Consider the following 22,640-nt stretch of genomic DNA (forward strand, 5'->3'; position numbering starts at 1 on the left):
TAGGTGTGTGTATTATTATCTGAGCGTGAGTGTATTTGTGTGCATGCATATCACGGCATGGAGGTCGGAGGTCATGCTTGGCTGTCCGTCCTTGACTTTGACCTTGAGACACAGTCTTCCTTTTGTTGTTCGCTATAGCATATACCGGGCTAGCTGGCCCACAAACTTGCTTCCAGGTTCTTGGCTTCTTATTGAAAGGATTGAAATAATGGATCACATAGATTTGCAAAAGTAGCAAGGTAATTTTATTCACCAGTACACCAGTACAGAATAGAGGGTTCTACTGTCATGATTGACAGCCAGCTGTGAGGGAGGAGACTCGGGTCCTGACTGTCATGATTGACAGCCAGCTGTGAGGGAGGAGACTGGGGTCCTGACTATTGTTTGGGGCTTCCTCTTGTGGAGTTCAAGAGGAGGAGGAAACTGGTTATTATGGGGGTCTAGTGAGAGTGTTTCTCTGTGTTGATGAATAGATAAGATCATATAACCATTTTTCATATAGTCCGTGGCCTTCCCCATAATTTATATGATTTTAACTATATGCATACTCAATTACTCATAGATATAATGTAGTAGATAGATTCTTCTTAAAAGTTCACTTGAGGACACAGTTTTCATTGTTTTGCCCTATTGTACATGCACCCCAAACCAGTTCAGGCTGTCCCTCCAGAATGCATTAGCGTTTGGGTATAAACTGTCCACGTTTGACAGTAAGGGGAGGAGAATCTTATCGCATTGCTCAGAGTCCGTTGAGGTCCAAGGTTGCTAGCACATCAGAGGGGGATGTGTATGCAGGATAGCAGCAGTGTAGGCTGCTAAGCGCAATGTCAGAACAGGAATGTGCACACGGTTTAGACCAAGTACAGTTCCAGGTGAGTAAGTTGCCTCCTATGCTTGACTGCCTCACTTCTGCGGATCCTCTCATCTTTCTGTAGGAGCAGGTTGACAGGCATGAGCTGCTGTGCCCAACTTTCCCTGGGTTCCGGGAATCACTTACTCGGAAGCACTTTACCTATTGAAACGCCACCTCCCCAGGCCCTGTGCTGTTTCTGTTGCTATAATCCTTGCAGTCCCTCACACACCCATGCTGTTTTCTCTTCTCCTGTTGGGCATTTTCTTCTGCCTTCATGTTGACACGGAGCTCTGAAGTTCAGAACGTTGCCATGAGATAGGGCCTTGCTCAGGAGAGTGTGAAGCAGCAAGTCAAATAACGACAGGACAAATAATCCCAGCCTAGAACCTGTCAAACAATAAACAAGACTAGATGGGGAGAGAGATACCACAGCCCAAAGCAAACAGTGCTCCAGGATGTAGGCCCAGGAAGTCCAGGTAAACTCCTCTGGGTCTTCCTGCTGCCCTACTTAGTTGCCTGTTGTTGTGACAGATGGTGTGGGCTTTACAAGTCCCTGGGTCACTGCAGGTGTGACCAGATCTGGCTTTGTGGAGAGTTGGCCCTTCTACATGGAGGTGTAGCAACCTCACCAAGGGAGGGTGTGAGGTTTACTGTTCTTCTGTACTGGAGAAACTGTACTGGGGCAGGCTGATAAAGCCTTCTCCTGAAGACTCACCGAACATCCCCATGTTCCTGCCCTCAATATCTAAATACCCCTGTTACGAAGAACCTAGCTGTCTGTGTGTTTTCCTTTCCTGTTGTTCTTGTCCCCAGATTCACGACATGACTGTTAGGATCTCCGGGCGTATCTGCCCACCCAGGCTGTCCCCTGTTACTCCATCCACCCTTCACTCTAACACCCCTGAGCTCACTCATGTTTCAGCATCTGGGATCAAAGGTATTCTTGGCAAGCTGAGGCATGACACTTGAAGCAGTTTGTGCAGTCTGCAAGACAATCAGTGCCATTGATGTCTGCTTAAGGGTCTTACACTGTTTGTGGGTGGAGTGTTCTAACTGCTGATGCATAGTCTAGGCTACTGAAAATGGCCTAAGTGTTTATTAGGCTTACCATCCTTCTTTCTAACCAGATGGGTGTTTTCAGAACCACAGGCAACATCCTTGCAGGGGACCGTGTTGCTGTGAAGTGGTTGTTGCTATGGTGGTCTTACGGAGTATGGGCTTTTTCTCCAAGGTGAATTCTTACTTCCCGAGATGGGAGCACAGGTCTGAAGGAGAGGCCGAGACTAAAGATTAGAAAGGCAAATCAGGATGGAGCCCAACAAAGGTACCAGAATGGATGTCAGAGTCCTCAGGCCCAACACCTAGTTTTGTTAGTTGTAGACAGGCCAGACTGAAAGATAACTTACTCACTGCCACCCAAAGCCCCAGTCAGACCAAATAGACATTCGGCAAGGGACAATGTGGCAATGACCAAGGGATGTTGTGGCAAGGGGACATTAAAGGTAGGGATGGAAGGAAGAGGAAGGGCTGGCCAGGCAGGGGAGGGCAAACGTCTCTGCCTGGTCATGAGGGTATCTGGGGCTCCTAGCAGTGCCACAACGACATGAAATAGAAAGATACTGGCTCTACAAGAGACCCGAGGGAGGAAGTGGGCTGTTCCCTCACATGCAAGCATGCATACTTCGAGACTGTTACACTCAAAACATCCCCCCGCCCAAACGCACCCTCCCACAGTCTTCGGATGCCAGGGGTACCACCCCTGCCTTTGTCTATGGGTTTTTCGGAAAGCGGCCTGAGAATCTGCACTTGGTCCTTCAGCACTGGTTATTTCAGTGATAGATGAGAGATTGTGAGCATGGAAGGCCCCCAGGCAAACACGTCTGAAATTCATACTTGACCACAGCATGGGGTACACTCCGCGGTCACCCTGGCTCCTTTTGTGATGTTTGAAGGTGCCATCTGGACCTCCCACCCCATCAACCTCCTCCGCAGGCCCTGCGCGAAGTTTTCCTCTCCAGGCCTAACTGCCTACCTTCGGATGCAGCTCCCAGTGGATCTATGCCTGCAGACTCCCAACAGCCTCCCATCACTTACTGCGGACAGTTGAATTTAAACACAACGGAATAAGGGGGAATTTGGTGTTTCAGCAGCACAACCACACTTCCAAGAGTCTTCTCTCCACAAACTCATCTTGACACTGCAGGGTGACCCTCGAAGGCCCAAGGCAGAAGGGACCACAGCTTGTGGGGCTAGAGCCCGCTTCTCGGGAGCGAGCACCTCCTGCCCATCCCCGCGAGGTGGGCGTGCCTGAGCGCGCATGGCTGACAGAGGGCGTGGTCATGGGCGGGGCCGGCGGCGGGGGTGGGGCCGGAGGCGCTGTCCGGTGCTGAAGCTCGGCCGGCGCCGCCGCAGGAGCGCTGAGAGCGCCGCAAAAGGAGCTGGCACCGCCTCGCTAAATCCCTATCAGTCCTCGCTCCCGCGCGGCCATGGACTGAGCGCCAACCGGCTGCGGGGATGGGGCTACCGCTCCCGCTTTTGCTGCTGCTGCTGCTGCCGCCGCCACTGCCTCGCGCTCTGCCGGCCCCCGCGTCTGCCCGCGGCCGGCAGCTCCCAGGGCGCCTGGGTGAGTGAGGGGCGCCGGGATGGGAGCAGGCGCTGGGTCCTGTGTGCCCGTGCGCAGCCGCAGGGCCCGCGGGCCCGCCGTGCGTCTTCCGGTCCTCGCCAGCTACGTGGGGCGGGTCTCGCCCCCCCCCCGCCTCAGTTTCCCTCCCCAGTGACCGACCCCACCCCCTTTGGCTATGGGCTCCTGCGTCAGGGAATAGGGACCTGGGACAGCTCAACCATATGGTTGCCCACGCCCCGCGTGTTTGTGCACCCCCGAGTGTCCACGCTTTGCGCGTGTCTATGAGCCCTGCCTGCTCTCGTGTTTCCTACGTGTGTCCGTGCGCTCCGCGTGCTACCTGAAGGGCCAGGAGGTGGCTTAGTGAGTGGCTGGGCCCCTCCACGGAGGCTGTCCTCTCCTGCTACCCTGTGCTGCACCTGCCTTTTCCCTCTCACGAGGCAAATCCTCGGTCTGCTGGTGAAGACTGGACCGACATTTTCCTTTCCTGACACGCGGAAGGAAAAGGAAAGGCGACAGGGAGGGAGGGCGGAACTGGTGGCCTTTCTGACATGGCACCTCCCTCCTGCTAATCTTATCTGTTAAGGAGATTTACCATAAAACCAATGTTTGTAAGAGGCTTTGGGGCCAGAATTACCACACATAATGGACTAAAACAATCAGTGTTAGAGGAGAGAGTGTGCACGCCTGTGGATGGTAAGCACCAAGGGGTGAGCTGCAGCCTTGGCCTGAACTCCCCTCAGGCTCCACACCTCCTTCCTCCCGCCTCTGGTCTTCAGAGGTGTTTCAACCATACAAAACTCAAAGAAAGGGACTGCAGGGAAGAAGACTGCTTTGCTCTCCCAGCCCTTTGGTTAGCTTAGGGCTGGTTCTCCAGGCTCTCCTGGCTTCCTGATCTCTCTACACTGAGGGTCTAGTTTAGTTTGCAGGAAATACTTAGTATGGAAAGGAGGCCCCTGCTTACCACCTGAGACTGCTTGAACAGACTTTTTTTCCCCCAGTCTACTTTCCCCATGACCAGCTCACAGGCCCCTTATTCCTGACTGAGTGGCTAAACGTGTCCTTCTTTCAGTAGGGGTGTGTGTGTGCTCTGGGGTGTATGTGTGTGTGTGTCTGAAGCTTTTGCCCTGTTCACCCCAGATGAACCCCGAAGACTAAGATATACATCAATTTTCTCCCTCCTATTCCTTTCTTATTGGCTAGAAACTGGCCTGTCACTTCAAGGGAAAGCTCCTTGCCCAGATGGCCAGATGTCACCCTTCACATGCTCAAGGCTGGAAACAGGTCAGGGAGAAGCAGGACAGCAGAGGTGGACCTACCTATGGTAGACAGAGCAGGGAGGAGATGCTTTCCTAGGTAGTTGATGGCTCATAGCATTTTGCCAAAAACACAAAGAAAGGGGAAGAAGATTGGGGATGCGAGGCTGGCAAAGGTAACCCAATGTAGAAATGTTTGGACATAAGTCATCCTGGATACCTGCCTAACACAACTGTGTTGTCTTGACAACAACCAAAGTTGAGCCATGTCATCAAAAGGTGTGACCCGCATTGCTGGTCCACCCTAAACATGGCAGAAGTATTGTTTGATGGCTCAGCCAGGAAGGTCGGGTTAGTGAATGTTCCCCTGTCCATCTAGGGGTGGGCATGCTGCTACTGATTGTGGTACCGTGGGTCATAAGTCAGTCTCAGGAGTGTTTGCTTTGTGGGGCAATAGTACAGATGTAGGCTTTGTCAGAAGTGCTGTGAAGGCAACATTTGCAACCCTCTGTTCCCTGGGTGCTTGGACCTGGCTTCTGTCATATGCACCAATCCCAGCATTCTCTTCCCTTGGGCTGACTGCATGGTTCTCCCTGAGTGCTGACACCCATTCTTAGGGCACCGAGACTACATGGGGCCAATAACTTTGTGAAAGGTAGCTGCTGCGAGGCTCTTGTCTGGTAACAGCTTGACCCAAATAATTGTACGTTATTGAAGAAACTAAAGGAAGAATACCTGGCAATGCTGAGGCATCTGTTGTCTCTTTTTTTTTTCTTTCAGTGCTGGGGATTGAACCCATGGCTTTGTGCCTGCTAAGCAAGCCCTCTACCACTGAGCTACATCCCAAGTCCCAACATCCATCCATCTATCTATCTATCATCTATCTATCCATCCATCCATCCATCCATCTATCTATCATCTATCTATCCATCCATCCATCTATCTATCATCTATCTATCATCCATCCATCCATCTATCTATCATCCATCTATCTATCTATCTATCTATCATCCATCCATCTATCTATCTATCTATCTATCTATCTATTTTTTTTATTTAGCTATTAACACTTACTCTTGGGATGGGGCCTGCAGAACAGATGGTTGAAGAAGAGCCACAATTCATTTGTTTGTTTGCTTTCCCTCCTCCATTGCATTAAATACCCTTGTGGGTTAGAACCAGGGCCAGATGTTATCAGGACGGAAGGTCTGATTCTTCCTACATGGGACACCTTGAATGAACAGGGCGCACTTCTCAGTTAAATGGTGACAAAGCTGTCATTGAGGCCATCAGTGGTATACCTGGGGTTGTCTCACACTACTCTCTGTGGTGCTTTGCAGCCTGTACTATAACACCCCCTTACTTCTGCTATATCTCTGACAGGAAAGGACCCCTGATGGCCTTAATGATCTATGAAACTAGTCATAGTTGAATTGGAGGGGACAATCTCATGATAGTCCATTGACTGTCTCTTCATACTCTCCCATTTTTGTGTGTCCTTGTTCCCCTAGTCTCTTGTCCCCTGCCTCTCTCTCTCCCTGGAAACTCAGGACCCCATACTGTCCAGATCCTCCGGACTTCTTCCTGAGGTCTGATTTAAACATAAACTACCATTCTTTATTTCCATGGAAGCCTGTTTGTGAATTTTCTCTGATATTCTCCACACTGAAGGGGCAGGGGCATAAAGAACCCTGCCAAACCCTGGCTGAAGTAACATGTCTGGATTTGCCAAAGCCGGAGCCTACCTTTCACGCAGAATGTTCATTCTGACCCTTTGTTCCTGCCTCCCCACTTGCCCACGCGTGCTTTCATTCACTAGCGAGCCCACACAGAGCTGAGACACAGAACTGGCAGAGGCAGGAGTCGGCTGGCTTTGTGAACTGCATGGCGTGATTGTTTATTTTTAAATCAAAGGATTCTTCCTCCCACAAAAGCGCAGATCCATGTTTGCCTCACGAGGCCTGGAGATTTTCATTCTGTCGGGTTCTACATAAATGAGCAGCCCACCCCTACCCTGGAGCTGAAGCCTGGTGTCTGTGAGCCAGCTCTACTGGTGACTGTGTTTCTTCATCTGCCTCAGGTGCTGTGATCTAGGCAGGATTGAGCTATGTGGAGAACTCTGGTCTTCCAACAGAAAAAGGTGCCAGACAATGGGGCTCCTGCACAGAACCAGACGCCCTAGCATGGAGCTGTGAGGTGACTGCTGTCCAGAGTTGGCAGTTCTGTGCGTCAGCCTGTGAGAGATAGGCAGGGAGTAAAAAGATGTTCTAAATGGCTTCTTTTTGCTGAGCCCTGCTGTGCATTGCAAAGCCCACAGCTATTTTCTCAAAGCAGATTTGCTTGACAAGGTTACCAACTGGAGGTCTGTGTCTGTTCTCTCCTTACCACCCCTTCCCAGGAAGAGGAGACCACTTCATCTGTATCTGCTTCCTCCTGGGTGGCCTTGGGCTCATCCTGCACACACTCCCGAGACACCTTATGTATTTCCAACTATGTTGTTTTTATTTTGGGCTCCCACCCCCTGGGAAGACCAAGGTTGTAGCTTGGAGCTAGTCAGAGGGAGGGTAGGTGATAATGTTCACTTCAAGGCCGGATGCTCTTGGGGGTTCCTTATATTCCTTTATGTGGCGATTTCTTTTTGTTTTTATGAATGTGAGTTAAGAAAGAGGAGAGTAGGAAGGAGGGCTGGGTCACTCGACTTTCTCTCTTCGTGGTCTTATTAAGCAGTGTTGCTGGGTATGGTGGCAAATCCTTTCATCTGAGCACTTGGGAGACAAAGGCACGGTGATCTCTGTGAGTTCAAGGCCAGCTTGGTGCACACAGTGAGTTCAAGAATAGCTAGCACTACACAGAGATATCCTTCTTGTCTCTAAACAAACCAACCCACAAATGGAAGGAAGAAACAATAGATGGGTGGTTACTACACCTAGAAACACGAATCCTCAGTGTGCTGGTTAGCTTTATGCCAACTTGATATAAGCTAGAGTCGTTTGGCAAAAGTGGACCTAAGTAAAAAAAATACCCCACCAGACTGACTGGTAGGCAATCCCATGAAACATTTTTTTATTGATAGTTGATGTGGTTGTGTCCAGGTCACTGTAAGCTGTGCTACCATGAGCTGGTGGTCTTGGGTGCTATACTAAGTGGGCTGAGCAAGCCATAGGAGCGGCCAGTAGGCAGTGCTCCTTCATGGTTTCTGCTCCACTTCTTGCCTCCAGGTTCCTGCTCCGCTTGAGGAGTTCTTGCCCTGACTTCCTCCAGTGATGTAATATGACCTGAGATTTATAATCCAAAATAAACCCTTTAGTCCAAAATTCGTTTTTTTTATCATGGTGCTTAATCACAAAAATAGAAAAGCAATAGAAAAGATGTTTTTAACCATATGTGCTCTAAGCTAGATGCAATTCTGGTGTTGGGAGGCAGACATTTAAGGGTTGCTTGAATGTATGCAAGTCTCGGTAGCTTAGGAGTATTTTATGTGTGTAAGGCACGTGAGAACTGCAAGAAGAGGGCAGAGATTTTACCTGGTCACACCTGAGACAAAGGCTGGTACACCTGAGCTAGCCAGAAGGTTGTCTTATCTCTTCTGACAAGATGTTCTGTCTCCCACAGAAAGCAAACAGCTGACCGTGTGGATAACTCTAGCTCCACTCAGAAGCACCTGGCAGCTGTTTCCACATTACTCTAAATTGACCTTGGTAAATGTAGACCCAGCTGGACTTACTGTTTCTGAACGTGGTTCATAGAGGGCCCCAAACAGCTGTCTTCTCTGCTGCCTGGAAACGGTGTGGAAAGTTCATCCAAGGAAGGTCTTTTTCCCCCCTTTCTTTTTAATTCATGTTATGTCTAACAGCCCTGCCAGCTGCTTTTTAAATATCTAGGGCAGAAAGTTAGTGGATGAGGCTCTTCTGGGAGCCTTCCCATTGCTGGAGTTCAGAACCTTCCCTGAGATAGCCACATTCAAACCTAGACCTGGCCAGTGGTGACATGTCCCTTTTCCATAGGTGAACTTTGAGCTGGGACCTGCATCTCCGTAGCTCTGGGCTTTGGTTAGGAGGGTCAGGTAGGTAGCAGTGTCCCCTGCAAGCAAGTTGGCTCATCACTGCTTAGTCTCTGAGGCATTGACATCTGCCTCACATAGGCACACTGCTTGATTTGGGAGGCAAAGGCTATTTCCTGTCAGCTCTAGGGAATAATGTGTGGTCCTGCGAGAGAGGATCGTGCTAGGGGAGGATGCATTGTTGAGCTTTGCCTTCAAAATTCAGTTTTAAGATTGACAAGGGGCAGGAGAAATGACTCAGTAGTGGGTTTTGAATACTTGTAGAGTACACAAGGTTGGTTCTCAGCACTTCATTGGGTGCACTCATAACTGCCTGTAACTCCAGACCCAGGGACTCTGATGCCTTGGTCTCCACAGAACCTGTACACAGATTTACATACTTACATATAGACACATAATTAAAAAATAATCTGGTTTTGAAAGAAAGAGACATTGCCATCCATGGGGGTGAGAACGGCTCAGTGGGAGCTTGTCACGAAGTCACGAGCTGAGCTCAGATCCTCACAATTCATGTAAATGCTACATGGTTATAATGGTACACCTACAATCCCAGTGCTTAGAAGGCAGAGATCAGGGGTCCCAGAACATACTAGCTAGCTAGATTAGCTGAACTTGCAATCCCTAGGTTCAGTGTGAGATCCTGTCTCAATATTTAAGGAGGAGAGTGATTGAGGTACATATACAACATTAGCTTCTGGCCTTCATAAAAAAAGTACACCAATGTGCGTGTGCATCCCCCACATGCATCATACACATGAGAACATGCCCATGTGCACACACAGAGACTTTAAATACACGTATGGCTCTCCTTAGGTCTGTAGTTCTACATAGGTTTTTTATATAGGGGCTGCTACAATGTGACCAGCTGACTCAAGGTCCTGTCTCTAGGACATTCCTGCCATAGTGAACTGCACCCTTGAACCGAGAGCCAACCAAAGCCCTTCCTTCTTTAAGTTGCTTTGGTCAGGATATTTTATCCTGGTGATGGATAAGTAATTAGCACAGGTGGTGAAGGAAGGTAACAAAGGTACTGAATGAATATAACACAGGTGGTAAAGGAATGTAACAAAGTGAATGAATGTAACACAGGTGGTGAAGGAATGTGACACAGATGGTGAATAATGTAACACAGATGATGAAGAAATGTAACACAGTGATGAAGGAATGCAACACAGGTGGTGAATAATGTAACACAGGTGATGAAGGAATGTAACACAGTGATGAAGGAATATAACACAGGTGGTGAATAATGTAACACAGGTGATGAAGGAATGTAACACAGGTGATGAGGGGATGTAACACAGGTGGTGAAAGAATATATGGGGGTTGGGTGGGGGAGACAATAGACCTGTAATGTCACTCACACGGGCCTTCTTCCTTTCCTACTTGGTATCTCCAGAGATGGGGAGATTGTCTGTTATATGACATGTGTCCTCAGAACTCTGTCTTCTACAAGAATGTGTAGCTTTATTGAATAAAGCAGGCTGCAGGTTTTGCCCCATGACCCTTGGATTGGAACAGGCTCATCTGTCACCCATCTGTGGGATGTTTAGAATATGTGGGCCAATGGTGGAGCTGGTCCAGGGCATTGACAAAATACTCTTTGGTCAGGTGTGAATTTTACATTGGGTTTTATATTATTTAATAGGTTCAAATACTTTGCTTGCTTTCAGAAGTTTTGATACTGAAAATAGATGGCTTGCAGGAATAAAAAGGAAACGTACAAAGTGAGGTATCTATAAAGCTGGTGTTTTAAACACTTGCTTGTGTTTCCATCAGATGATACATAAACTCCAAGAGCACCCATGCATTCATCCTCAACTTTGTAGAGGACAGTGGACCATGTAAAGGACTACTCTGAGCCTGCTTGCTACCATGCATCAGGCTCACCCCACTTATTCTTACATTTTCCCTCATCATACTTCTTATTCGGAAGTGTGCAGAGAAGGCAGGCATAGCACCCGCACCCTGCCACACAGGAGTTTTGACCTTCAAGCCCTGGATGATTTTCTGGTTTCTGAGCAGAGTCCTCCTGGGCAGCTCTAGGTATGTCTGGAAATTGTTGCAAGGACTCTAAAAGAGAGGCAAAATAGTTTTTCACAGGGAAAGTGCACTTCCTGGGCAGTACAGGCCAGTCCTGGCATAGTAGCCAATCACATCAGCTTGGTTATGACAGAGAACTTGCTTGTGCTGCCTGCAGCCTGCTGCTAATGTGGGCAGAGGCTGTGGATGCTCTGTCTGCTTTGGCAGTATGGTAGTGCAACTCATGGCAGCAGTTAGGCTGAGGTGTGACTTGAGGCCTGCTCAGCTGCTAGCATATTCGCTGAGGTAGTCAGGGCTTGGCAAACAAAAACTGGTGCTTCTTATGGACAACACGGTATAAAGTTTGGGAGAAGTAGCCTGAGTGCCAATCAGAGGGCTTCCCACCTCATGTCTACTTCTACCAAGAGCCTTGGAAGCTTCCTTATTTGTCAGAAGCTAGCTGTTGTCAAGCTAATTTAGCCCCGCCCCACCAGTACTGCAGAATCCTAATCAAAGATGGAGCTGAAAGCCACCATGAGACAGAGCTCCACAAAAGTTGGGGAAGCTTCCCTGTCTCTTTATGTGTGGCCTGTACAATGAGTAATGGGAATTCTCTTATCTGCATCCTTTTCAAGCTTAGCTGCCTCAATCTGTACTTACTTTGATACTTACTTTACTTTCTTATACCTGCAAATGACACTGGCCCTCATCTCAGCCCTCCGCTGCACCCGCACATCTGCATCCTTACCCCAGCCCCATTAAACCGGTATCTCCCCTCCCCTGCACCCGCACATCTGCATCCTTACCCCGGCCCCCTTGCACCTGTGTCTCCCCTCCCCCCAGCCTCTTCACCCTTCATTTTCACCACAGCCCCTTCACTCTAATCTCCTAGCCCTGTACTCTCGCACTTGCATTGTTACCATTCTTTTTTGCACACGTATGTTCTCTACATTGTGCTCACACCTGCTTTGTCATGGTTCCTGGCTCTTGGATCTGTGAAATAGGCAATGTTAAGTTGGATAATTGGGTTACAGACACTGTGCTGCTTCACTGGACTGAAAACTATATTCTAGCTGGGCACAGCGGGACACTTCTTTAATCCCAGCACTTAGAAGGCAGAGGCAGGTGGGCCTCTGTGAGGCCACCTGGTTTATGTAGTGAGTTCTGGGATAGCCAGAGATACATAGTGATACAAACAAAGAAAGACAACAAATAGATTCACAAACATGTAAATACATAAACAAACAAGTACATGTATAATGTAACAATGAGACTGCAGGTGGACTTGGAAGCATGGTGTGGTGTGTACAATGAGTAATGGGAGCAAACTGATAAGAGATAATGTATGGCACAGAATGGACCCCTGGGTGATTGTCTTGCTTCTCAGCCCAGAGAGCTTAGCATACTGTGCTTGTACTTGAAACCAGGAAGATGGGAAGGCCTTATCCTCGAATGCATGAGCCACACACCCTGTTCTTCATGCTCTAGAAGGGCTACCTGAATTAGGATTTGGAAACTGCAGTTCCCAGCAAGTCTGAACTGTTACTTCCGGAAGCTGTTTTTCCAGCCTGTGTTGGAAGTTGGCGGCAAGATGCAATGGAATGTTGTTTTTGGAGAGTAGAGACTTCAGATGAATTAACTGTCGGGATTTTTGCAAAGACATTATCGTTACATCTTAACTTATTGTGGTAATTTATATTTTAAAGTGGTATATTATAAAAATAGTTGTCCCCAGCCAGCATGCAGATGTGACTGTATTGCCAGATAAGGACAGCGAGAGGTGATAGTCTCTCTTGGCATATATTTCACGTCGTCAACAGCCTGAAGCTCTTTAATATAAGAAATATGGCTTCCTTGATGGTTATGTAAATCTTTCACAGTCTTGAGTTAAAAATATAGCAGATGAGGATATAAGAGTACACTGTCTTTATTTTTAATGTGCATGCATGTTTTGCCTGCATGTATATCTGTACCCTACACAAGTGGCCACTGAAGCCTGAAGAGGGTATCCAGTTCTCTGGAACTGGAGTTACAGATGGTTGTACTCCAACAGGGGGGGAAGGGGGTTAAAGTCAAACCTAGGTCCTCTGGAACAGTAGCAAGTACTCTTAAGAGCTGAGCCATCTCTCTAGCCTCAAGTATACCATCTTCGCAGATAAAATTAAAATATTTTATCAGTAAGCATTTGATCAATTCAAAATTTGATGCAATTTTAGAGGTACATTTGACATGTCTAGATTGTAGTGTTTTCTTTTCTTTCTTTCTTTCTTTCTTTCTTTCTTTCTTTCTTTCTTTCTTTCTTTTTTTTTGCATGCTCTAAGGATGGCCTCTCAAATGATTGACACATTCTCTTTTATGTAACCCAGACTGGCTATGCTGGCTATGGGTCACTGGTGGAAGCAAGGGTGCTTGCTGGCCATTCCTCAGACGTAGGATGGCATGGTGAGGGAGGCAGCCCAGTGGGGATCTCCTGGGGTGTCAGATCCCTGAGTGCGGCTCTAGATTGGTCTCTGCTCCTGCTTCTTGCTTCTTTCCTTCTGCAGCCAGCCTTTCTCTGAAAGCAATAAAGAGGAAGGTCAGTGTCTGCCTCCCTCTCTTGACTCACCTCAGGGTTATGGAGACAGGGTACTTCATGGATGGGTGTAGTGCAATCTGGACAAGCTGTGCCTATCCACCTCTTTCTGCCCTCCGCACCAATTGTGAAGGCCTGTGGTTCTGTTGCTTCTAGACAGCTGGAGTTGTATATGGTCAACGGCTGTGTCTTTTGCAACACAGAGACACAAATGGGAATATGGGTTGATGTGCCAGTGACATACTGGGATGGGCCAGCGAGGTGGGGGCTGGGTAGATTCAGGCCTAACTCATTAAGAGTAAGCTCTTATTTTCAAAGTTGTGGCCTGGAATATGTTAAACAAATGAAGAATATATATATATATATATATATATATATATATATATATATATATATATATATATATATATATAGTCTGTCGTCTGTCTGTCTGTCTGCCTGCCTGCCTGCCTGCCTGTCCACCCACATGTACACACACAGGTGTTCATGGAGGCTGCAGGTCAACCTTGGCTGCAGTTTCTTAGATGTTGTCACTTTGTTTTTTAGACAGGGTCTTTCTCTGGGATCTGAGGTTTACCTTTAAGTGAACTTAGACCTTGCTGGCTACTGAGTCCCAGGAATCCACTTGGTTTTGCCTCCCCAGCACTGGGGTTACAGAAAGCACCGTGATGCCTGGCTTTTCACATGGCTACTGGGGGCTGGGCTCAAGCTTCACTTTACCAACTGAGACATTTCTCCAGCCGTGGACCAGGTCACGTTTAGGTAGTTTCCCAATAAAGACTGGATTTTTAGTGTAGTCTGGCAGGAATCCATTTTTTGTTGTTTCTTAAGCAATTGCCTTCCTTAGTGTGTAAAAAAGCCAAGCTGACACTCCCTAGTCACGGGTGACTGGGGACAGCACGCAAACCAGATAACTAGAAGTCTGTGAATTACACCACTGGAAACCCTTGTATACAGCTCATCTGACAAGTACACAGCTGAGGACATGCCAGGAGAAGTCTGTTCATTAAAAATATCGGAGCGGCAAGGGACAAGGCAACACCAGAAGCTTGCAGCGAAGCCAGACTGGTAATTTCTGTTCAGTGTCTTTGAGAAGTAGGATGCAGATCTTGAAGAATTTCTTGATCTGTTGCTATTCTGGGAAAGTAGAAATGCAGTTGAACTAAATATTGGGATAATTATGTGGACATTGTGCCTGTTCTTATTCTTCACAGGTTTTTGAGGGGGTAATTTAGATGCGAACCTCTTTTAGGGCATGAGCAAATGACATTATTGACAATATCAGTCAGCATTAAATGGTATAGAGAGCTATGCGTGCTCTAAATTGGCACTGCTAAATAATGCATCACACTTGTTCAGTGATTAAACGTTTATGGTAGGAACTCTGAAAGAACTTCAGATACATAGACTTTAAAGCCAAGTAGTATGGGGGAAAGGAATGTTCCAGATTGTTCTAAGTAACCTTATATAAAATGACACATTTAACTCCAGACCTAAAACTTCCCCTTGACCAGCACAGGCTGCTGTCCTGTTCCGCGTGCTAGACTTCTTTCAGAATCCTAAAAGGTATTGCTTTTCTAATCTAAGCAGAATAAATGAATACGTGAGGGGAAGGTGTACTTGTGGAAGGCATGGCGGGTCGTTTCAATTTGTAACCTGGAAGGGAGGAAGATCTGGTCCTGAAAACACTCACTTCTTTTGAGTAAGCGGGCGGTTCTCACTTGAGAGGGCCGAGCACTGAGCAGGTATGGACCTGTGCGAACTGACCCATCATGATTCAGGCAAAGCTATGGGCGAGGATCTCTGAAGCAGAACCAGCACTTGGGGGATGCTGTTGGTGCTGTGGGCTTTGGGGGTGCTAGCCTAGCCTGAGTGAAGCATCCTACTGTTGTGTTGCAGTGTCCTCTGAGATAGGGCATTGCATCTTGGAGAGAAATTCATTAAAACACAGGATGCTATAGAGGGAGGTGTAGAATTCCACTCATTAAGCTCAGGGAGTAAACAGTAGCTTCAGGAAGTCACCAAACCGACCAGATCCTCTAGACCTCTTCCTCTCTGAATATATATATATATATATATATATATATATATATATATATATAAATATATATGTGCCCCAGAGGGTCTGCATTTGTAGAGGCATTAGGCGGGAAGGGAGATTAACCCCCCTTGTTGCTGGTTGTGGGTCTAGTTGGTGGAGTTTCGTTCCTGCCTGGTGTGTGCGGCAGAGCAGAGCCAGGAAGTGTATGCCACTAAGTCCCCTCCCCTATGTTGGTATCACCAGCCTGTGATTTGCTTGCATGGAGCTGAGTTAAGCTGATCCTTGACCTCGTACATCTTGTCACAAGCTGAAGAGGACTACGAGTTTGAGCAAATGTGCATTGTCCACCTTTGTGAGGATAGCCTACTGCAGGCTCCTAACAGGGCTTCAGCTTTTGCTGCCACATCAGATGGGACTGATGACAAACTATGTCAGAAGCATGGCCATGTTTGTCTTCTCCCACAGTGTCAGAATTTATTGAGTCAAAATAAACTCACAAATTTCTTGCTTTATTGGCTGTAATTTGCCAAGTATTTCCAGTTTCTCATAATAGCCGGCTCTTGGCAAGCACGGGTTCTTTTATTCCAATCTTTTTAAAAAATTGTGTTCTATTGCCAACTATATTTTATGGGTGCCTGTGTGACTGCATGTGCATGTGAGTGTACGCACCCATGGAGACCAGAAGTGGGTGTTAGGTCCCCTGCAACTGGAGTGACAGGTAGTTTTGGCTTGGCTGATGGGAACTAAACACAGGTCCTCTGCAAGAGTAAGTGCTATGTGCCCTTAACCATGGAAACATCATCTCTTCAGGTCCTATTTTAAAAGTTTATTTTAATTTTGTCTGAATGTTTCTGAGTGGGCGCGTGTACTTGTGAGTGTACTTTTATTCCAGTCTTAACTCTCAGACCATACATGAGAATGTGCGTGCGTGTGTGCGTGTGTGCGTGTGTGCGTGTGTGTGTGTGTGTGTGTGTCAGGGAGAAGAAGGAGGGGGAGGGAGAGGGAGGGAAGGAGGGAAGGAGAGAGAGAGAGAGAGAGAGAGAGAGAGAGAGAGAGAGAGAGAGAGAGAGAGAGAGAGAGAATATGACCATAAAGGGTTAGAGGAGCCTCAGCAGAGTTCACAGAGTTCAGAGGCTTCACTGGGGTGAGAAGGGAGATGTGGGCAGGTAGGCAACCCTTTTGAAGATGTCTTGCAGAGTCTCAAATTTGAAGTGATCCTCAGGGCTGAGTTGCAGAGACAAGATGTAGGACTGAGCCCAGACAGATGAATGGAGGCACACGTTGGGTGGGAATTTGAGCAGACTATCAGGCGTTGAAGACCAAGCCAAGGGAAAGCCCCTAGAATAGTTAGGAGTTCTGTGCCTGTTAGCATCCTGATGCTTGTATGTGTATGTGTGCATATGCACATGTGTGCACATACAGGTAATTAGATGGGGATTGTTACCTTCACGGTATTAGGTATGCTCTGTTTTCCAGGAGTTTTACCTTTCTTTGGTCTGATGTGTTCAGTAAAATTTTGGATTTGTTTTTTTCCTGATGACTTAAAGATATCCCTGAGATCCCAGGGTGCCAATCTACTCTGATGAGTGTATATGATAGTACCCTGTGGGTGGTGCTGGAAAGGTAGATGTGTTTGTGTACACAGTGAGGTACATTCACCCTGTGCCTGTGTTTTCATTCTAAATGAGCTGCTTGTAAAATAGTCACATATTCAAGGCAAGGTGAAGCCTGAAAATCACCTACACCATGTAGAGGAGCTTAGGGCAAGGCACAGGTTGGCCTCATAGCTGAGTGCATTTGTGGGGAGATAGCAGTGTCTATTCTTAGTAACTTCTGCAGATACACAAAGTATCAAGCACAGACTTCCAATGCTCAGGAAGGGTCTTTAGGCCAGTGTCCTCAAAGTATCAGTAGCTTCTGTATCAAGGGGTTGTAGCTTTTATTTTTTATTTTTTGATACTTTGTGGGTTTATTGAAGGGCAGAGAGTCAACTGGAGATCCTTTAAAGGGCCAGGTACAGAAAATAAATCAAACCACAGCAGGTCAAGAATAAGGTTTGTAAAATGACTTGGTATAGAATTAGCCAAACAGTGGCTCTGAAGTTCATATGACTCTGGTTTGGTTGTCTGTGGGTCTTCAAAGAGAGACTTTAAGATGTGTGTGGGTATGGGGCTCTATTGGTTCCTCTGGGGTTGGAGTTGACATTTGTATGTATTTATGTCTGTCTGTCTGTCTGTCCCTTTCTCCTACCCTCCACCCATGTATGTATGTGCATGAGAGCTTATAGAGACCATGTTTGAAATAGATGTCTTCCTCAATCATTTCCCTACTCTAGTTTCTGAAACAGTGTCTCTTACTGAACCTGGAAGTCACTGATTTGGCTAGACCGCCTGGCCTGCAAGCCCAGGGAACCCCCTGTGTCTGCCTCCCTGGTGCTGAGGTCATAGGTGTGTGCCACCATGCTTAGACTTTTATGCGGGTGCCAGAAACCTTAACTTAGGTGCACATGCTTGTACAAAAGTACTTTGCCATCTCCCCAGCCCTAGTATTCATTTAAAAAAAGATTATAAAGAGTGGTGATTTCCATAAGTACTTTCATGCTGTCACTGATCAACCATGTCCAGAAACTTCTGTGGCCTTTGTTAGCTCCCAACATGGGTATTTCTGGATTCTAAGCTACCCACTGGAAGCTTAGCTTGGACCAAAATGGTAAGAGTAGCATGGGGTATTGACTGTCAATCACACTGACCACTCCAGTGCACGGTGCCTGAGGACAACTGTCCCTTGAGTGTTTCTGTGAGAGTTACACTGTGCAGAGATACGTCTCTGCACTGACTCGCAGGCAGCGCCTCTGCTGTCCGTCACACTAACATCTGTTTAAATTTGGATTATGATTCTAAGAATGTCTTAACCACCCTTCGGCTCAGAAAATGTCAGTGAACGAGACTTATTTATTTGGTTTGGGATACAGTGTAAACCATTCAGATAATATAAACGTACATTCTCAAGGCTCATAGCTATGCTGGCAGCATTAGTGGGCCCGGTGGTCTGTTTTGTACACTCGTCTTTATTTAGAAACTGGCTTCCCTCGATTAGTGTAGTCACTTGCTGCTGGAGAACAAAACGTGAAGCGATTTTAACGCTGAGGCTCCCCTGACAGGGCTCCATGACTGGTAGCAGACTTTGGGATCTGATGACCCACCCTTTCCATAGGCATCACCGGAGGATCCGGATGGACGTTAGAAAATTTACAGTATGTTCATGAAGAGCTGCAGAGCAAAGATACAGCAGGAGGAGGCAGGGAACCGTGGGCACGAGGGGTCCTCCTTCCCTGGAGGGGTTACCAGTCCTGGGAAGCATGGACAGGGTTCATGCTGTGCTTCAGGCCTGAGTAGGGAAGATTCAGGGCACGCACAGCGGCTCTCTCTCTGGTGGAGACATAAGCTTAGGTACTGGTAGCTCCATTTCCATAAGGATTAGGGCCAAAAGGCCTGCAGGGATCCTTCAACAGCAGATAGTGTCATGAATATGCTATGCCAGTAATGCAGAGTGGCATACTTGTCTTTCCACAGTGTCAGAGTCTGTCAGGTCAGGAGGTTTATGAGCTTCATCAATGTCATTAAACCAAGAACCCCTGGAGTCCTTTGGGACAATTGTACATTCTTTGCTCCTTCAATCTCAGCCATTGGGGTCTGTAGCAGTCAAGTCAAATTTAAGCTAAATGCAGGTTACAGAAAGTTAGCAGAGGATGAAGAGTTCACAAAAGTTAAAAGAAAGCAAGCAAACAAGCTAGCTAGCTAGCTACAAAGTCAATGCAAGTGGCCATTTGTATTGATTTATGAAGCAATCATGGTGATGTTGAGGCAAGAATTTGGGTGACGTTGAAGCAGCAATATTGACAACAGACAGGATTGTGCCTTCCTGAGTCCAAGGATGGTTGCAGGGTGTTGTCTGAAGTTTCCTGAGCAGAATCTGTGACTGGAGTAGTTCACGGGAGAGCGATGGTTGATTGTTGCAGCCTGAAGTGGCCCTCCTTACACGTGTCTCTGTGTCCATGGTCCGGCCTAAAATCTGCTCTCCTCCAGTGATTGTTAACTTCTACAGACAAGCCGACTCACAGCTGTGCTGGCTTCCTGCAGCAGCCCCTTTTAGCTGTGCTGTCTGTGTACAGAGTCGTAAGAGTGAACATCAGGAGGATATTTGCATCCATAGAAATTTCATTTAGTGTCATGGCTGTTCCTATCCTCACCAGTACCAGGCATCTGCAGAGAGGAAATCAGAGCTTTGACACATCCCTTTCTTTTCACCATGAAATAACAGGACCACTGTCCTATGAACCAGATAATCAGCCCCGTAGAAAAACACATTTTCAGTAAATGGTCCAAATATCAGTATGGATTGGGGACTTCAGGAACTGTGTGGCAGACATGATGGGCAGACCCTTCTTCTAGAATTGCCCCTCCTGTGAGTCCTTTCCTGCCTTCAGAAACCCCCAGACCCTTTCTATTCCAGAACTTTCTTTCTCAGTGCTTGCTTTGGTGACCACAGTTAACTCACTTGGTGTTAGAGGACTTATGTGTCATGTGTACTGATCTTGGTTTGGGAAGTTCTCATATAGCTGTGTGAGAATAGTTTGGTGAATGACTGTGGCATGAGATGCTGACATTTTCACCGCTAGGGCAATCACTTTGCTTTTTGAGAATTCTGGATAAGGAATGGAGCAGCATCTGTATGGCCGACTCTTCTGTGACCCTTGAGAGATGCTTTTCGTCAGGTGCTCTGAAAACAAGTAGAACACACCACAAGCGTAGCATCCCACATAATCCACTGAAGCCATGGGGAAACCAACACTTCCTCAGTGGAGGGGCAGGCCCAGTGTGAACACTGCCTGCTCTGTGGGGGCTGTCTGAGGACTCTGGTCCCTGATGCTGGCCTTGGTGGAACTCACATTATGTACTGGGTCTTAGCCTTTGTGGATTATTTCATATTACTATGAGAAAACTCTGAAGATGAGAAATTCATGAAAGGGAAGCTTAGAAGGAAAAATTCTGAGTGGATTGGGGCAGACAAGAGTGCCTATGATCTTGTGGATTGGGCGGACAGACAAATATGTCTATGATCTTATGGATTGGGGGGCAGACAAGAGTGTCTATGACCTTACCTCACTCTGCATTTACTGGCTGCACAGTTGATAGATTGCCTCAAAGACATGAAGTAAGAGATTCCTAACTTAGAGCCTAGACCTTACAGCAGTGGATGAAACTGGAGCGTCCTTTCCACGGGTTTCATCTGGGTTTGGAATCTCTGTGTCTACTTCTTCAGATTCCTGTTTTTTTACTTGCAATGTCTTAATACCTGGCTGAGCAGTTGGAAATATCCAGCACTGCAAAAAAAAAATAATAACAGCATAAAGATTACAGAGGAAGGAAGGAAACAGTGTAGGTGGAGACACTTGGAATATACTACAGTTTGAGGTAGGAGAACCAGGATCAGAGACCAACGGTGTGTCTGCTGCTGAAGGATGTGGTGAGAAGATCTTAGTAAAGGATCCACCTGAGACTCTCATATTCCTTATCCTAAATCGGAGGAGTGAGTCAGGAGTGTATGGAAGGCTTGGCCACACCCGAAGCCTGGCAGTCCAGGATATGTTCCTTTAGAGAAAGCCTGTGAGCTGGCTTTGCCCAGTGGTTGAGTTCTTGTCTCAGCCTGTGTGATCTACGGAGTTCTAGCCCCAGCATTTGAAAAGCCTACAGATATTTCCAGAAAAGAGTCTGCACCAGAGGTTGGCTTATCCTGGCTGTCCCCTCCATGAGACACAAAGTAGGTGAAACACCAGCATTTCATGGAGAAAGCCCTGTCCCTCCCTGTACACGCGTGCTTAGGACTGTCTGCTGTCCTAACACCAGGCTTGCAGAATTGCAGGTTTGGTTGATGATTAACTCTGTCCCTGTGTTAATGAGGGTTTACTCTCTAAAGAAACAGAACTCTCTCTCTCTCTCTCATTCTCTCTCACGTTCTCTCTCTCTCTCTCTCTGTGTGTGTGCACGTGTGCAAGCATGCACATGTGTGTGCATGTGTGTGTGCATGTGTATATGCATGTACATTTGAGTATCTTAGTTACTTTAATCTTTCTTTCTTTCTTTCTTCCTTTCTTTCTTTCTATTTATATGAGTATACTGTAGCTGTCTTCAGACACACCAGAGGAGGGCATCGGATCTCATTACAGATGATTGTGAGCCACCATGCAGTTGCTGGGAATTAAACTCAGGACCTCTGAAAGAGCAGTCAGTGCTCTTAACCGCTGAGCCATCTCTCCAGCCTCTTAGTTACTTTTCTATTGTGTAATAAAGCACCATGGTAAAGATAACTTATAAAAGAAAGCATTTAATTTGGTTTATGGATTCAGAGGATTAGAATGAAGACCCAGCTGAGAGTTCACATCTTGATCCATGACCACAAGGCAGAGGGACGATTGTGTGAGCTTTTGAAACCCCGAATCCCACTCTCAATGTCATGCTTTCCTCAACAAAGCCACACCTCCTACTCCTTCCCAAACAGTTCCACCAAGGTGTGGAATTCAAGTATGTAAGTCTATGAGGGCCATTCTCATTCAAATCACCACAATGTGTATAGGATTTATTAGACCGATTTATAGGATATAGTCTGGGTAATCCAACATGGGCTCTCTCACACATATGAGACTGTCTTAGCTCTTGAGGCCAGATGTCTCAGAAGTTCCAATCTGGCACTAAAGACCTGGAGGTTTCTGGAGACCTGCTGGTTTCCAGTCTATGTTGGAAATCTAAAGAAGCTGTTTCTAAAAACAGTAAAGGAAAAATGCAGCTACAGGATAGATGAGCCTGTCAGCAAGAGTGAAGGAAAACAGGCAAACAGCAAAAACTCCCCCATTGTATATGCTTTCCACATACATGCGTGGGGGTCTTCCACATTTCAAATAATCTGGACAAGAAAGTTCCTCACATCTCTCACAGGAGTTCCAGATGCTTGCATTTTTGTTGGTTCTAGATCAAGTTGACAACCAAGATTATTCATCACAGTCCCATATATTGCATGGCACAGATGGACAAGGGTAAGGAGCTGAGAGACTGGCCTACCTCAGCCATTTCTACCCTGGGGACCTTACCCATAGAACAGATGTCACCTCTAACCTCTGCAAAGCCTCTCCCAAATCTTTCATCCTCACCGTCTGTTTCTT

At 46.9% G+C, this 22,640-nt stretch overlaps 1 protein-coding gene and 1 long non-coding RNA gene across 5 annotated transcripts in view; one reads left to right on the forward strand and one right to left on the reverse strand.

Annotated features, from left to right (window-relative positions):
* Positions 1-222: 222 nt before the first annotated feature.
* LOC102548847 (uncharacterized) lies at positions 223-3,099 on the reverse strand. The gene is made up of 3 exons (NR_110712.1): positions 2,886-3,099; positions 1,962-2,118; positions 223-1,240 (listed from the first exon to the last, which is right to left on the reverse strand). It is a non-coding gene; the product is annotated as an uncharacterized LOC102548847 (long non-coding RNA).
* Positions 3,100-3,256: 157 nt separating this feature from the next.
* Positions 3,257-22,640, forward strand: part of Ptprn2 (protein tyrosine phosphatase, receptor type N2) — a 752,006-nt gene continuing 732,622 nt past the window's right edge. For 2 of the 4 annotated variants that reach the window (XM_039111861.2, XM_039111863.2), the window contains exon 1: positions 3,344-3,476. In XM_039111861.2, the coding sequence (XP_038967789.1) occupies positions 3,368-3,476 (109 nt within the window). In that variant the 5' untranslated portion in view covers positions 3,344-3,367. Of the gene's footprint in view, positions 3,477-22,640 lie in introns of all 4 variants that reach the window. The other 2 variants (NM_031600.2, XM_039111862.2) reach the window with 2 other exon arrangements.

Source organism: Rattus norvegicus, chromosome 6 (assembly GCF_036323735.1).
Source record: "Rattus norvegicus strain BN/NHsdMcwi chromosome 6, GRCr8, whole genome shotgun sequence".
Taxonomy (NCBI): Eukaryota; Metazoa; Chordata; class Mammalia; order Rodentia; family Muridae; genus Rattus; species Rattus norvegicus.